Below are 13603 nucleotides of genomic sequence, written 5' to 3' on the forward strand. Positions count from 1 at the left end.
GGGTCGGTCAAAATTCTTTCAGTTTTACTCGTATGTTTGATTATTTCTAAGTTACTTATGCATAGAAATTGTTGTTACTGTGTTTTCCAGAATGATAGGACTGACGGTTGGGTTTGACAAAAAAGATATGATGGATATAAAGTATAGGAAAGTCAGAGACGGTTGTGTGACTGATGCTGTCTTTCAAGAAATGTATATTTGTGCAAGTGTAGAATTTCTGCAGACTGTTGCAAATGTCTTTCTTGAGGCCTACACCACAGGCACTGCTGTAGAAACCAGTATGCAAACATGGACTGCTAAGGAAGAAGGTTAGTTATTGGCTAAAATATTTAATATTTGTTTTATTGAAGTGCTACTACAGGACTTACCTTGATTAGCCTTTTAGATCATCAAAGTAAATTCTTTAATAAATTAAAATTTTGTTTTTCAGAGTAGAAGGAAAACCTTAATGTGTTTTCTGGGAGGATGTATAGTTTGCATTTTTTAAAGATGTGAATATATATTGCATTTAAAAATTATGAAACCTATGAATAAGTAATTGTACTGCTCTTCAGGCAGTGATTTGAATGAATTTGTCTAGTGGAAAAAAACAGAGTGAATCATGAACCGACCATATCTTTTCACAATTAAAATAGTATTTCAATTTGAAGCCCTAATTTATTTTTGTTGTATTTATTCCTAGCTTTAACATATAGTTTCTCTACTATCTTTTACAATATGTCATTCACTGTGGTATAGTAGAAGGAGTATCAAGTTGAGAGTTGGAAACTAGATTAGTTTCTAGGCTTTCCAATTCAATCATGGAGACTTTCCCCTCATTTAAAAATGTTCTTATGCTTATAGCTTCTTCAAATCTTTACTAAGGGTTGTAGTTGATTCCTTTGGGATCTAAGATTTTGTTATTTTACTTTTTACTATTATTTCATTTTAATATTTTCTTACAAATAATTTATTCATAATATATAGCAAATATTTATAAATATTTTAGTTTATTTATTTTTATTTGTTTTAGTACCTACACAGGAATCAGAGAAGGTGGAAATTAATGTTATTATTAAAAATCCTGAAATTGTGTTTGTGGCTGACATGACAAAAAATGATGCTCCTGCCTTAGTCATTACAACTCAATGTGAAATTTGCTATAAAGGTGACCGTGAAAATAGCACAATGACTGCTGCTATTAAAGATCTCCAAGTGAGAGCCTGCCCATTTCTTCCAGTCAAGAGAAAAGGCAAAATCACTACGGTAAGTTAACTATTTGATCATCTGCTTAATTGTAAACTATTTTGGATGTAGTGTAGACCATTTTAGGAAACAAAAACTACCTACATGCTTCCAAACCTTGCTCTGTAAAATATCTTTCTCTCTGCTTAGAGAGCCTAATTTAGGATATTATTTGCCAACTTTGAAACCCTTTTGTTCTTCCAGATGCTGCTCATTACTGTTAGTATTTGTGGGAATATTCTCGCTAAGAAGTTGGGTTCATCTTGACACTTTTCAATTAAGAACTTTGACTTTCTAACCATGTCAATTCCAAACTGCACTTTGGACTTTGAGACTTTCTGCCAGTTGTTTCCTGTGTTGTTTCAGTTTTATTGTTTTAACTTTATTCTCTCGTATGGATGTTTTTGCTCAAATAATGCATTTTCCCTTATCTCCATGTAACTTCATTTGAACCTTCAGCCATTTGCTTTTACGTATTTCACATTGGTATTTTATCTCTAATAACCTCTTGGCCTTCTTTCTCTTCATAACTCTACTTAAAATTCATTTCTTTAAAGCCACCTTTTCAAATTAACTGGCTAACTCCCAGTAATCTTTAAAATACTTAAAAAATATTTGAGTTTCTAAAGGAGTAATAGAAGCATAAGTTTTTGTTTGTTTCTCTATTTTTTCCTGCTGCTTGGTATGCAGCTATAGAAGCTTAAATGTTCTAAACATTGTCACCATAGAAACATAAGATGTAATTTTGTTAAAATGAATACATATATATTAGGATATAAGATAAACTTGTGCAAATTTGCAAGACTGCTGGCTCTCCACTAAGCAAAGAGAGAGAATAGAAAATGAAGGGTTTACCGATTCTCTTTTAGGTTTTGGCTTAGAAGTTTTAGATTCACATCCTTATTGTCTTGAACATAGCTGCATGACCACATGTAATAAAGGTTGAAGAATGTGGTATTTTTTTCTGAGCTACCTTGTGCTCAGATAAAACTTCTATTACTGTGGAAAAGTAGGACAGATATGAAGTTCTAGAGATCCTTCCTGCGGGATAATTAGGAATGTATTATTGAGTCACTTTTTAAATAGTTATTTTTATTAACTTGTTTATTTGACATACCTATTGCCAGGAAAGTCTTTAAATAGAAATATTTTCATATTTAAACATTAATTTAGTGGTATTGATTTTTCTCTCATAGGTTTTGCAGCCCTGTGACTTGTTTTATCAAACTACTCAGATAGGTACAGATCCACAAGTGATTGATATGTCAGTAAAATCCCTGACACTAAAGGTAAATTAAAATAACAATTACTTGAATATTTAGTGCCTTTAAAAAAATTAGTAAATCCTAGAAAGTTACTATAGCAAGTCTTTTGTTAGGCAAACAAAATAGATGTATTTGTGTTTTTGAAAATATATTTTTATGAGATATTTACAAAGTTATATTATTTAATACATATTTTATAATGAATGCTATTCTGTATTTTGTTATTGACATTTGTGTAGTTAACATCTAATATCCCTAATAAATATAGTTGCAATTACTTATACTTCGTCAGTTTATCTACAAGATTTGTGTAAATATTTTAACAAGTCATAATTAGTTATGGTAATTTAAAAAATTTTATAGACAGTAAATTGTATCTACTATTTTGTGATAGTAGTGTTAATTCAGTATTTCTCATACTCCTTCAGCAAGTATATTTAATATTTCTTGAAATAGTATGTTTGAAAGTGTTTTGTATAGATTTTTCATTAGTTTTTTTCCCCACTTAGGTTTCACCAGTTATTATAAACACTATGATTACCATAACTTCAGCACTGTATACAAATAAGGAAACTCTCCCAAAAGAAACAGCTTCTTCTACTGCACATTTATGGGAAAAGAAGGATACAAAGACTTTAAAAATGTGGTTTCTTGAAGAATCAAATGAAACTGAAAAAACAGTTCCCACAACTGAATTGGTACCCAAAGGCGAGATGATAAAAATGAACATTGATTCTATTTTTATAGTTCTTGAGGCTGGAGTTGGTCATAGAACAGTGCCTATGCTTTTGGCAAAGTCACGTTTTTCAGGGGAAGGCAAAAACTGGAGTTCCCTAATAAATCTGCACTGTCAGCTTGAGCTAGAAGTAAGCATATTTTTCCAATTTTATAACAGATAATGATACATACAGAATATTATGGAATCTTATGTAGCTATCTAAATTAAGCTTACTGTAAATATGATGTTGGGTCAAAAACTTTTGAGAAAAAGTTTTCAAATTTTTCCCTTGAAAAATTGCTTTTATGTATACATTCCTTTTAAAGTACATGTCCACATTAAGTTTATATTTCAACTGATTTTATCAACTTAAAGGTAATATGTTATTTGACAGTTGTTAATTAAATTCAGAATTCTTTAAGAGTTAAAGTTGAGGCCAGGCCCAGTGCCTAACACCTGTAATCCCAGCACTTTGGTAGGCCAAAGCAGAAGGATTGCTTGAGCCCAGGAGTTCAAGAGCAGCCTGGGAAACATAGCAAAACCTTGTCTCTACTAAAAATACAAAATATTAGCCAGTGGTGGTAGCTCACACTTATAGTCTTAGCTATTCAAGAGATTGAGGTGGGAGGATCACTTGAGAATAACTGGGAAGGCAAGGCTGCGGTGAGCTCAGATCGCACGACTGCACTCCAGCCTGGGGGACAAAGTGAGACCCAGCCTCAAAAAAGAAGAGAGTTAAAGTTGAATACCTTTTTTTTAAAGGATATAGTCCAAATTTCTGAATATCTGGATAATAATCCTTTAATAGAAATATAAAGAATTAGACATGCCTTACACTTTTATATAATGTAGAATCAAGGAAAGATGCCTAAAAAGGGGTTTTATCTGGACTGAATTGTGAAGAGCAAATATGTATTATGAAATTAGCCAGGTGAGGAAAGTGCTGAGGGAGTGCTTAAAGGAAGCTACTGAATGGCATGTATACTGGTGTTCATATAGATGAAATGACAGGACTTAAAAACATGTTGAGAAACAGAATGGAAGATCATTTTTAATGAAAATTTCTCTCTGTAGGTTCATTATTATAATGAAATGTTTGGTGTATGGGAGCCTCTGCTCGAACCTTTAGAAATTGATCAGACTGAGGATTTTAGACCATGGAATCTTGCTATCAAGGTATATATATGTGTGTATATATGTATTTTAAAATAATTTGTTTTTTAAAGAACAGATTTAGATTCACAGCAAAATTGAGAAGAAGGAACAGATATTTCCCATATACCCCCTACTTCTGCATATGTACAGCCTCCCCCTTTATTAACTAACGTTCCCCCATCAAGGTATATTTGAAGTCTGAAAAATATTTTCCAAAATTGAGAATGTTTATACCACACTAGACACTTAATCATAATAAAGTTCAGGTTGTCTCATCATGAACCTTGCCCACATGCTTCCTTGTTTGACCTCTGAATATAATTTTCAAATCAAAGGCCAATATTGCCTATGCTTCTAATACAGTTAATTATGTAGCAAGTATTATGTGCCACACATGGTTCTAACTAGCTTATCTTTAATCCTTACAACAATTCTTGGAGGAAGAGAGAGGTTTTATCCCTAGTTTAACATGTAGAGGGACTGAGACCAGGGAGGTTAAGAGATTTTTTGAAGTAATAATAGCTACAAAGTGGAAGAGATGGGATGCAAATCCAGCTGCAGAGGGGTTAAATCCACTCTAAACCACTATGCTATAATGCCTCTATCATCTTGTAGGTTGTTATCTATCCCAAGTTTCCTTCATCCTCTGTGTGTGTGTGTAAGAACATACTTATTTGAAATACATTGTGGGTTTATGTAATCATGAGAATCGGGGCCTTAGATGGATGAAATTTTGCAAGAGACTGCAGAATTACGTGTTTCCTACCTAATAATAACTTGGTCAACCTGCAGACAGATTATCAGTGGCTTAAAGCTAGTTAAAGTAACAATGAAGGTGGCTAGCTTGGCATGTTTAGCCTTTTTCTTATTACATCACTTAATTTTATTTTCCAGATATTTTAGATGAAGGATTTGAATAAAGGAATTCCTTGGTGGTTTTTAGGTTACTGCATGTATCTGTGACTCCTAAAAAATGTAAAGGGTATTGATTCTTATGAGCTCTAGGTTTATAGCACCGTTCTGCTACTCTTGTCTGCCTTTGTAAGTCCCTGGATTTCTGTTCTTTTATTATTAGCATGGCCAATACGCTAAATTACTTTTCTTGGTCTGAATTTTTATGTTGCTTTGAAGTATGTGCTTCTGTATTCAGATGTCAGATACACAGAGTAATTTTAGGTTTTTATTTTTCCTTCTGAATTTTACCTGCCGTTTTACTATCACTAAGGATGACATGATTTATTTTCTCTAATACTTCTGTCCTGTGTGACCTTAGTTGGCTGATGTCCAAGTAATTTCAGTAAGGCAGTAGAACTTACTGAAATTAGAACAGATAAAATGTATTAGTATATCTAATGTTGTTATTGGGATTTGTCTAGTCATGTTGTGCTCCTAGAAATAATTTTTTCTTATATTTCTATAATTTATAATTTTAGATGAAAAAGAAAGCAAAAAAGGCCATTGTTGAATCAGATCGTGAGGAAGAAAACTACAAAGTGCCAGAATATAAAACTGTCATCAGTTTCCATTCAAAAGACCAATTAAACATTACATTATCCAAATGTGGTCTTGTAATGTTAAATAATTTAGTCAAGGTAAGAAAATAAATTCAAAACTTTAAATATTGAGATACTTGCCTGAGTTGATCTGTTGAATAAGAAGTTTAATAACTTAGTTATTTTTCATTTGTCCTTTAATGTTCTGCTTGTCGTTTGATTTTACACTTTTCATTTAAGATAATTTTTTCTTACTAGGCGTTTACAGAAGCTGCCACTGGCTCCTCAGCTGACTTCGTAAGGGATCTAGCACCATTTATGATTTTAAATTCACTTGGACTTACTGTCTCTGTTTCGCCAAGTGATTCTTTTAGTGTACTCAACATTCCTATGGCAAAATCATATGTACTGAAAAATGAAGAGAGTTTAAGTATGGATTATGTCCGAACCAAGGACAATGATCATTTCAGTGCAATGACTAGCCTAAGCAGCAAACTCTTCTTCATTCTTCTTAGTAAGTAATTGATATATTACCTTCCTGGGACTCTTTCGTTTTAAATTACAATTTACATGTTATTTTACTCTTTCTTAGAATCTTAGCAAGGTTTTCTTGTTATTTTTTTTTTATTTCCTTTCTAATAGGTCAAGAACTGTTTTTTGTCTTTGCAGTGTCTTGGTTACTGTTGTTACTAAATCTTTGTATTCCAAACTTTTTATTTATCCACTGCATTATTTACAGCATGGCAATTTACTCCTTTATTGTTGGGAGGAAAAATATTAAATCTCACCCCCATTCAGCTTTTACAGACCATAGATATTTAGATGTTTATGGGGGTTCTTTTAATCACATTTGGTATCACTTGATAGTATTCCACCAGTTTTGCAACTGAATGAACTCAGGGTTTGAATTCATGCAAATGGCAATTTTTAACAGTTTTAGGATTTGTAAATAGCTTGTTTATGTTCTACCTATTGAGGTGAAGGTTTTTCCTTTTGTTTTTTTCTGCTTCCCAGAATTTTTTCATTTTTATTGAAAGTGAAATATATACATTCTTAAATTATCATAATATTGTAGTCATCGTGAAGTTAAGTAGCCCCAAAGCCTCACCTATACCACTTTTTGATACTCTTAACATTTAAGTAATTATTGAGGAGGGCATCGTTTAAAAGATTAATTAGACATGGGAGGGTAGGCTACTAAAATAGCTTGTGTTTCTAGTTAGAAAATAATGTAACAGGTGTTTCAGGTGTTGTCATAGCATTGTAATTAATGTTCTCATTAATTTTACCTCTTTTTTTTTGAACTAACATTTTTATGGATAGGGTGGTAAATGAAATTTATGCACGTAAGTAATTTCATCCCCAATACAGCATGTGCTTTAGGTAAATATATATAAAATTTTGTTTAATCAAGTTCAAGACATAAGAGAGTGACACAGGCTGTTGGAAAAATAAAAAACAAAAATTGAAGTCACCTTGATATTTACCATGTCTACCAAAAGGGAGAATACACTCTGGTTATTCTGACAGGAAACCAGATGTCAGTATTCTTGTATTTTATAGTAATAGCTCTCATTACTCATTTTTGAAAGATTTGCTATTGTTGTCTTAGGTTAAACTCCTGAATGGGATTTTTTTTCATGAATGCTGTGGAAATATATGGTGGTTTCTTAAAATATCCTTTTAATGGACTATATCCAAAGACTTTAGTAATTATTATTTATAAGTTTAAGAATCATCTGATATTTGTAATATATAACATGCAAAATTAATACGTAATGAATTATAAAACCTTTTAAACATACTTATTTAATTTAGCACCTGTTAACCATTCTCCTGCTGATAAGATTCCTTTAACAAAAGTGGGGCGACGTCTGTACACTGTAAGACACAGAGAGTCTGGAGTTGAAAGATCTATTGTTTGTCAAATTGATGCAGTGGAAGGAAGTAAGAAGGTCACAATTCGCTCCCCAGTGCAGGTATGAAACGATCAGTTTTGGGGCATGTCCTGTTATGCATATCTTGTGCTAATTAAAAAAAAAAAAAACTAAAGCAAATTATTATCAAAAGAATATAAACCATATCAGAAATGCAGCTGATATCAAAAAGAAGACTCATTACCAGCAGTTGTGCTACTCGGATATGACCAGTGGTAGGAATTTGTTCAATATATTTCTTATAATTTTTAATAGGAACAATTTATAAAATCTTCTTAGAGTTTTTTTTTTAAATAAATAAACTACTCAACAGTGTTTTGCTTTAGGTCTTTGTAATATATCATTTCTATTTGATTAGATAAGTTTTAGAGAAATGAAGAAAAAATTGTACAGTTTTATTTAGGTATAAGTACAATAAACTACTTATATTTTAAGTTGATGAGCTTTGACATAAAAATGCACCTTTGAAACCTTCACCACAGTGAAGGTAATGAACATATTTATTTCTTAGAAAAATTTCCTATTTTCCCACTTTACCATTGCTAGGCATCCACTGTCTGTCCTCATTGTACGTTAGTCACATGGTCTAGGACTTTACATAAATGGAATATAGTACAGATGGAGTTTGAGTTTCATTCAGAAAAATTTTGTATGTATGTGTCAACTTATGTGTATCCATGTTGTTACTACTGAGCAAAGTTACTACTTTGCTCAGTAGTAACAACATGGATACACATAAGTTGACACATACTATATACAGTAATCTATTATATGGATATGCCACATACCCATTTTGAGTGAACCTTTGTATAGAGCATGAGGTTAAGGATTGAGGTTTTGTTTTTGTTTTTTTTTTCACCATATGCATTTTTTTTCCCAGAGGATTCTAGGTCCTTCTCATTTTTATTTAAAGTTGAGAATCAGGTTATCAATTTTATAAAACATCTGGATAAAATGGGCTTGTCCTTGAATTTTTAAATACTGATTGATAGCATTTATTAATACAAGTTATATTAACCTCTATTTGCAGACTTACTAGACTCTCATATTCTACTAGAATTTTTAGATTTAGATAGTTTTGATAGCTACAAGTGAAGACATTTTTACTTTTTCCTTTCCAATCTTGATATGTTTTATTTTATCTGGTTTTTATTGCCTATCACACTGGCTAGAATACAATTTGAGTAGAAGTGGTGAGAGCATATGTTTTTGCCTTGTCCACTCTTTGACCATTAAACATGATTTGTGTTGTAGTTTCATAGATGCCTTTTCTTAGGTTGAAAACATTCCCTTTTATTCCTAGTGTGCTGAGAGTTTTTATCAAAGTTGATTTTGGATTTTGTCAGATGCTTTTTCTGTGGGAGAGGAAGATACGTTTTTTAGTTTGTAGTATGATGAATTACATTCACTGATCTTTTTAAAATGTTAGATCAACCTTGCATTCCTAGAATTAATCTCACATAATCATAAAGTCTTACGAACCTTTTAGTATATTGTTGGATTTTGCATTTATATTCATGAGGGATATTGGTCTAGAGTTTTAATGTCTTCTTCTCTCACTCCCTTCCTTCCCTCCCTCCTTTCTTCTGTCCGTCAGTCCGTCTTGCTCTGTGCCCAGGCTGGAGTACAGTGGTGCCATCATGGCTCACTGCAGCCATGCTTGTCTGGGTTTAAGCAATCCTCCTACCTCAGCCTCCTGAGCAGCTGGGACTGTAGATGCACATCACCACACCCATTCTGCCATCTTGCTCTGCTTCTTGTTGTTTAACTTTTTAACTCATTAAAGCAGCAGTCCCCAGCCTTGTTGACGCCAGGGACCTGTTTCATGGAAGACAATTTTTCCATGGGTTGGGGGGCTGGGGCATATGGTCTCAGGATTCCTTTCTCAGGAATAGAAAGCTCCACCCATAGTTTGTCCCCATCCCCTGCAAGGACACCGAGTTAACAACTATCTTCACAGAAGAAACACCTTCATAAATTAAATGTGAAGTTTATTTGAAATTATATGTATAATCAGAAAATATGTTAGAAAACTTACAGTTAATGTCCATTGTGGAATGCTCTGAATGTTGGTTATTTTGATAGTGGACTTTGAAGTTTAATACAGATGTCTTTATCCACACCATGAAATTTAAACAACATTGACATTTAAAAATGTTTCCCTCAAATTAAAAAAAAAATACATGACGTTGAAGTCAGCTGTTTTGTTTCCCCCTTAGTTCACATTCCCTCCTTCTTTCTTCCTTGAGGTAATATCAATTTGGTGATATGTTGTATTTATTTTTAGTACCATATTTTAAAAACTTTTATTCCTGTCGAGAAAATACATACTTGTGTTTTTAGTGTCTAATAGAAATGTTACACTGCTCACCTTATGTCGCTGTGTTCTGTTTTCATTCAAATATTTGAAGTGTAACCATATATTGATACATAGATCATTATTTTAATGATTTTACATGATTATATCAATTTGAAGAAAATTTTCTTTTTCTTGAGATAGTTTTCATTTTTGATTTTTTGTAATAAAATCAGTACAGTAGTGAATATCAGTGTTTTGAATGAATGTAGTGAACATGAATTAATACACATATGTAAACATTTCTCTAGGTACGTAACTAGGAACAGAATTGCTAAGAAGGAAGTATATTTTCATTTTTACTAAGTTTTTGTCAAATTATTCTTCATACTTTATCAATTTACGTTCTACCAGTAGTGTGTGTGAGTTCCTGTTCACATCATTTTCAACTGTTGATACTACCATACTTCTGATTTTTTTTTTTTTTTTGCAGTTTGTTGTTGGTATTAAAAGATATTCTATGAATATAATTTGTATTTTCTTGATTACTAGGAATGTCAAATATCTTTTCATCTGTTTATTGATCAGTTTTCCCGTTCTGTGAATCACCTGTTTACATTTTGTTCTTGCTTTCCTCTTGATTGCAATTTTCTTAGTGATTTTTAGGATTTTTGAGCATGTAGTGGTTATAAACCTTTTGTTGAGTATATTACAGATGTTTCCCAGTCTGTGGATCGTCACTTTTATCATTCAAATATTTAAAATTTTGATTTTTTTCTATGAAATTTTTTTTACTGTTTCTGTCTAAACAAAACCATGTTTCTAAACAGATTAGTTTAGTAACTAGTTTAGATTATTACATTAAAGGAACTAAATTCTTTTAGTTCCTATCCAAAAGTCAAGAAGATATCATCTTATTCTCCTCTAGTATGCTTTAAGTTTGTTTTTGAGATTTCCTTTTATATAAAAGTGTAGAAATTTTTCTTGTATGTTTTAAGATAAATAATATGTTTCTTTTCTAATTTATATAAGCAAGATGAATATTGCCTGATAGTTACTTTGTTAAGATATTTACATGGAAATATTTTTTTACATGTCTTCAGATTCTTAGATTAATTATACTAAATATTACTTGTTTTTCTTTCCCAGATAAGAAATCATTTTTCAGTCCCACTCTCTGTTTATGAAGGGGGCACCTTATTGGGAACTGTCTCACCCGAAAATGAATTCAACATACCATTAGGCTCTTATCGGTATTTTTTCTTTATTATTTTATTTACCCTAAGATCTCTTGTAGAATTTTTAGTTCTGATTTTGTATGGATAACTTTGATCAAATCCATCCTGCTAATAGCTCATCTGACTTATTTAGGTTTCAGTGCACTTAGATCTTTAAAAAAGAAGTATTATTTAACTTATTATAACAGCTTATATGAAGCATATTATATATGCTTTTTCTCTTAAATATAATTATATTTTGATTGCAATATAACCGTCAGCATAGTCATATGATTATGAGTTTTAAAATGTCTAATAAATTATGTTTGGTGGTTTCTGAATTTATATATATTATTATGAAGTAATTTTTACTTTTCAAAGGTTTTATAATGGAATTTTTTTTGAAATTCCTTTAGTAAATGGAATATTTTATCCTTTTCTCTGCACATTTGTTCATTGTTCAGGGATATAGTTGTAAGTAGAAGCGTATACTACATTAATCTTAAATATGTAAAGTAATTCAATTTGATATGATATGTTTTAATAACATAAAATTATAACAAAATGAGTTATGAGCTAGTTTCATAGATTTTATATCGTAACAAGTGTTAATCAAGGTATGTAATCTGGAATCGAAAATAATCTCTTATATGGAAATTGAACCCTATTGGAGAATAAAATTTTCCTCAGAATTAAGCATTGTAGTTTGTTAAATACCATTTTATTTTAGAATACACACTAGAAATAGATACTTACATCAGTGCTACAGAAGGATAGAGGCAAAACCACAAGCAGTGCTTCCCTGTTCCCTGCCTTTATTCATTCTAACCCTTGTCCAGAAGTTAGAAAGGGATCCTTAATGCTCCAAAGGCAGGCTAGCAGTTTTAGGCACATAATGTCACATACATAGACCTGCTAAACCTAATGAGGGTTTTATTGCTTAGTTTGGACTTGCTGAGGGAAACAATTGTAGTGTTGAAAGAACAACAAAATAGTCATTTATTTTATCTGACCCTGCTCTAGAGAGAATTTGGGGTGGATTACAAGACTAGATTAAACGTAGCATGTAAGATATATTTAAAAATTTCTGTGAAGAAATTTCAATCCATTTTGTTCTTGGATAATAAAAGTTAATGGTATCCTACTTTTTAATATATTTTTGCTATTTTTTTGTGACTCTGTCCATAGTAGAGAAAACAGTACCTTTATACTTTTTTCCAAGGCTAAATGATTTGTTACATAATAGTTAATCCATCTTAATCAGAATTATTAGTGACTAAGTACTTAATTCATCTTAATGAGAATTGTTAGTTACTAAGTACTTACTTCACCTTAACTAGAATTATTATTGACTAAGCAACTTGGATTTCTCATTAGGTATTCTTTTAATCTAATATTTCAGTGTAGATGCACTTATATTTAATATGTGAGGTCTTAACAAATGGTTATCTTTATTTTCATTTTTAGATTAATGATAGGGATAAATATAATTACAGGAAAATAATTTATATTTTATTGAAATATTTCAATAGAATTTAAATATACTGATTTTTTAATTCATTTAACAAATATTTATCAAGGTTTTCTGTGGATGATGCACTCAATACCAAGATGAATTGGATGTGGCTGTTGCCATGAAAAGATTGATATATTACATAAATGTATAAAGTAGGAAACAGTGGGAGAAAGTGTTATAGCTGCTAAAAACTATATAAAATATAAAAGGGATTGATGACTGACTGCTGGGCAAAGTACATGAAGTTCGGTAACATACGTAATACAGTAATATGGAGATTAGATGAAAAGGAGCTATCTAAGAGGAATGCGTGCATGAACAAAGATAAGAAAACATGAAAGCATAGTATTATAAGGAATAGTTGGGAATTCATTGGAATGCAGAGTGCATGTTGGAAGATAAAATTTGAAAGATAATTTAAGTTCACAGTTAGGTGGTTGCTCCCTTATTTCCTTGCTCCACTTTTTAAAATTTTATCTCCATCTATTAGCTTAATCTGTTTTTTTCTTTTGTCTCAAAGCATTTGATGTTCTGTTTCAAGACATTCATACTACTCTGTCTTCTCATTTAAAAGCTCCTGCCATTGATTATCTTTCTTGTTTTCTTCATTCATTCCTTGAACTTCCCTTTGACCTTTTATATTTCTCTTACTCAGATCTTCTCTTCAGAGCACTGTTTTTGGGAAAATTGTCACCTTTGTAAACACCTTGCAGTCTGTCTAGAAAGAGCCAACCACACTCTACTCTCTGCCCTCAGTATGCTCTAGACATACGTTTTTTGGT

General features: G+C 31.5%; 1 protein-coding gene across 3 annotated transcripts in view; it reads left to right on the plus strand.

The window, feature by feature from the left end:
• VPS13A (vacuolar protein sorting 13 homolog A) overlaps window positions 1-13603 on the plus strand; it is a 239033-nt gene that overhangs the window by 133215 nt on the left and 92215 nt on the right. For all 3 annotated transcript variants that reach the window (XM_017543278.2, XM_017543280.2, XM_017543281.2), the window contains exons 38-46: window positions 91-308; window positions 1013-1245; window positions 2421-2513; window positions 2999-3355; window positions 4282-4383; window positions 5796-5954; window positions 6114-6369; window positions 7674-7834; window positions 11238-11341. In XM_017543278.2, coding sequence (XP_017398767.1) covers window positions 91-308; window positions 1013-1245; window positions 2421-2513; window positions 2999-3355; window positions 4282-4383; window positions 5796-5954; window positions 6114-6369; window positions 7674-7834; window positions 11238-11341 — 1683 coding nt within the window. The remainder of the gene's footprint in view (window positions 1-90; window positions 309-1012; window positions 1246-2420; window positions 2514-2998; window positions 3356-4281; window positions 4384-5795; window positions 5955-6113; window positions 6370-7673; window positions 7835-11237; window positions 11342-13603) is intronic.

The sequence above is a fragment of the Cebus imitator genome, unplaced genomic scaffold (genome assembly GCF_001604975.1).
Source record: "Cebus imitator isolate Cc_AM_T3 unplaced genomic scaffold, Cebus_imitator-1.0 Scaffold150, whole genome shotgun sequence".
Classification (NCBI taxonomy): Eukaryota; Metazoa; Chordata; class Mammalia; order Primates; family Cebidae; genus Cebus; species Cebus imitator.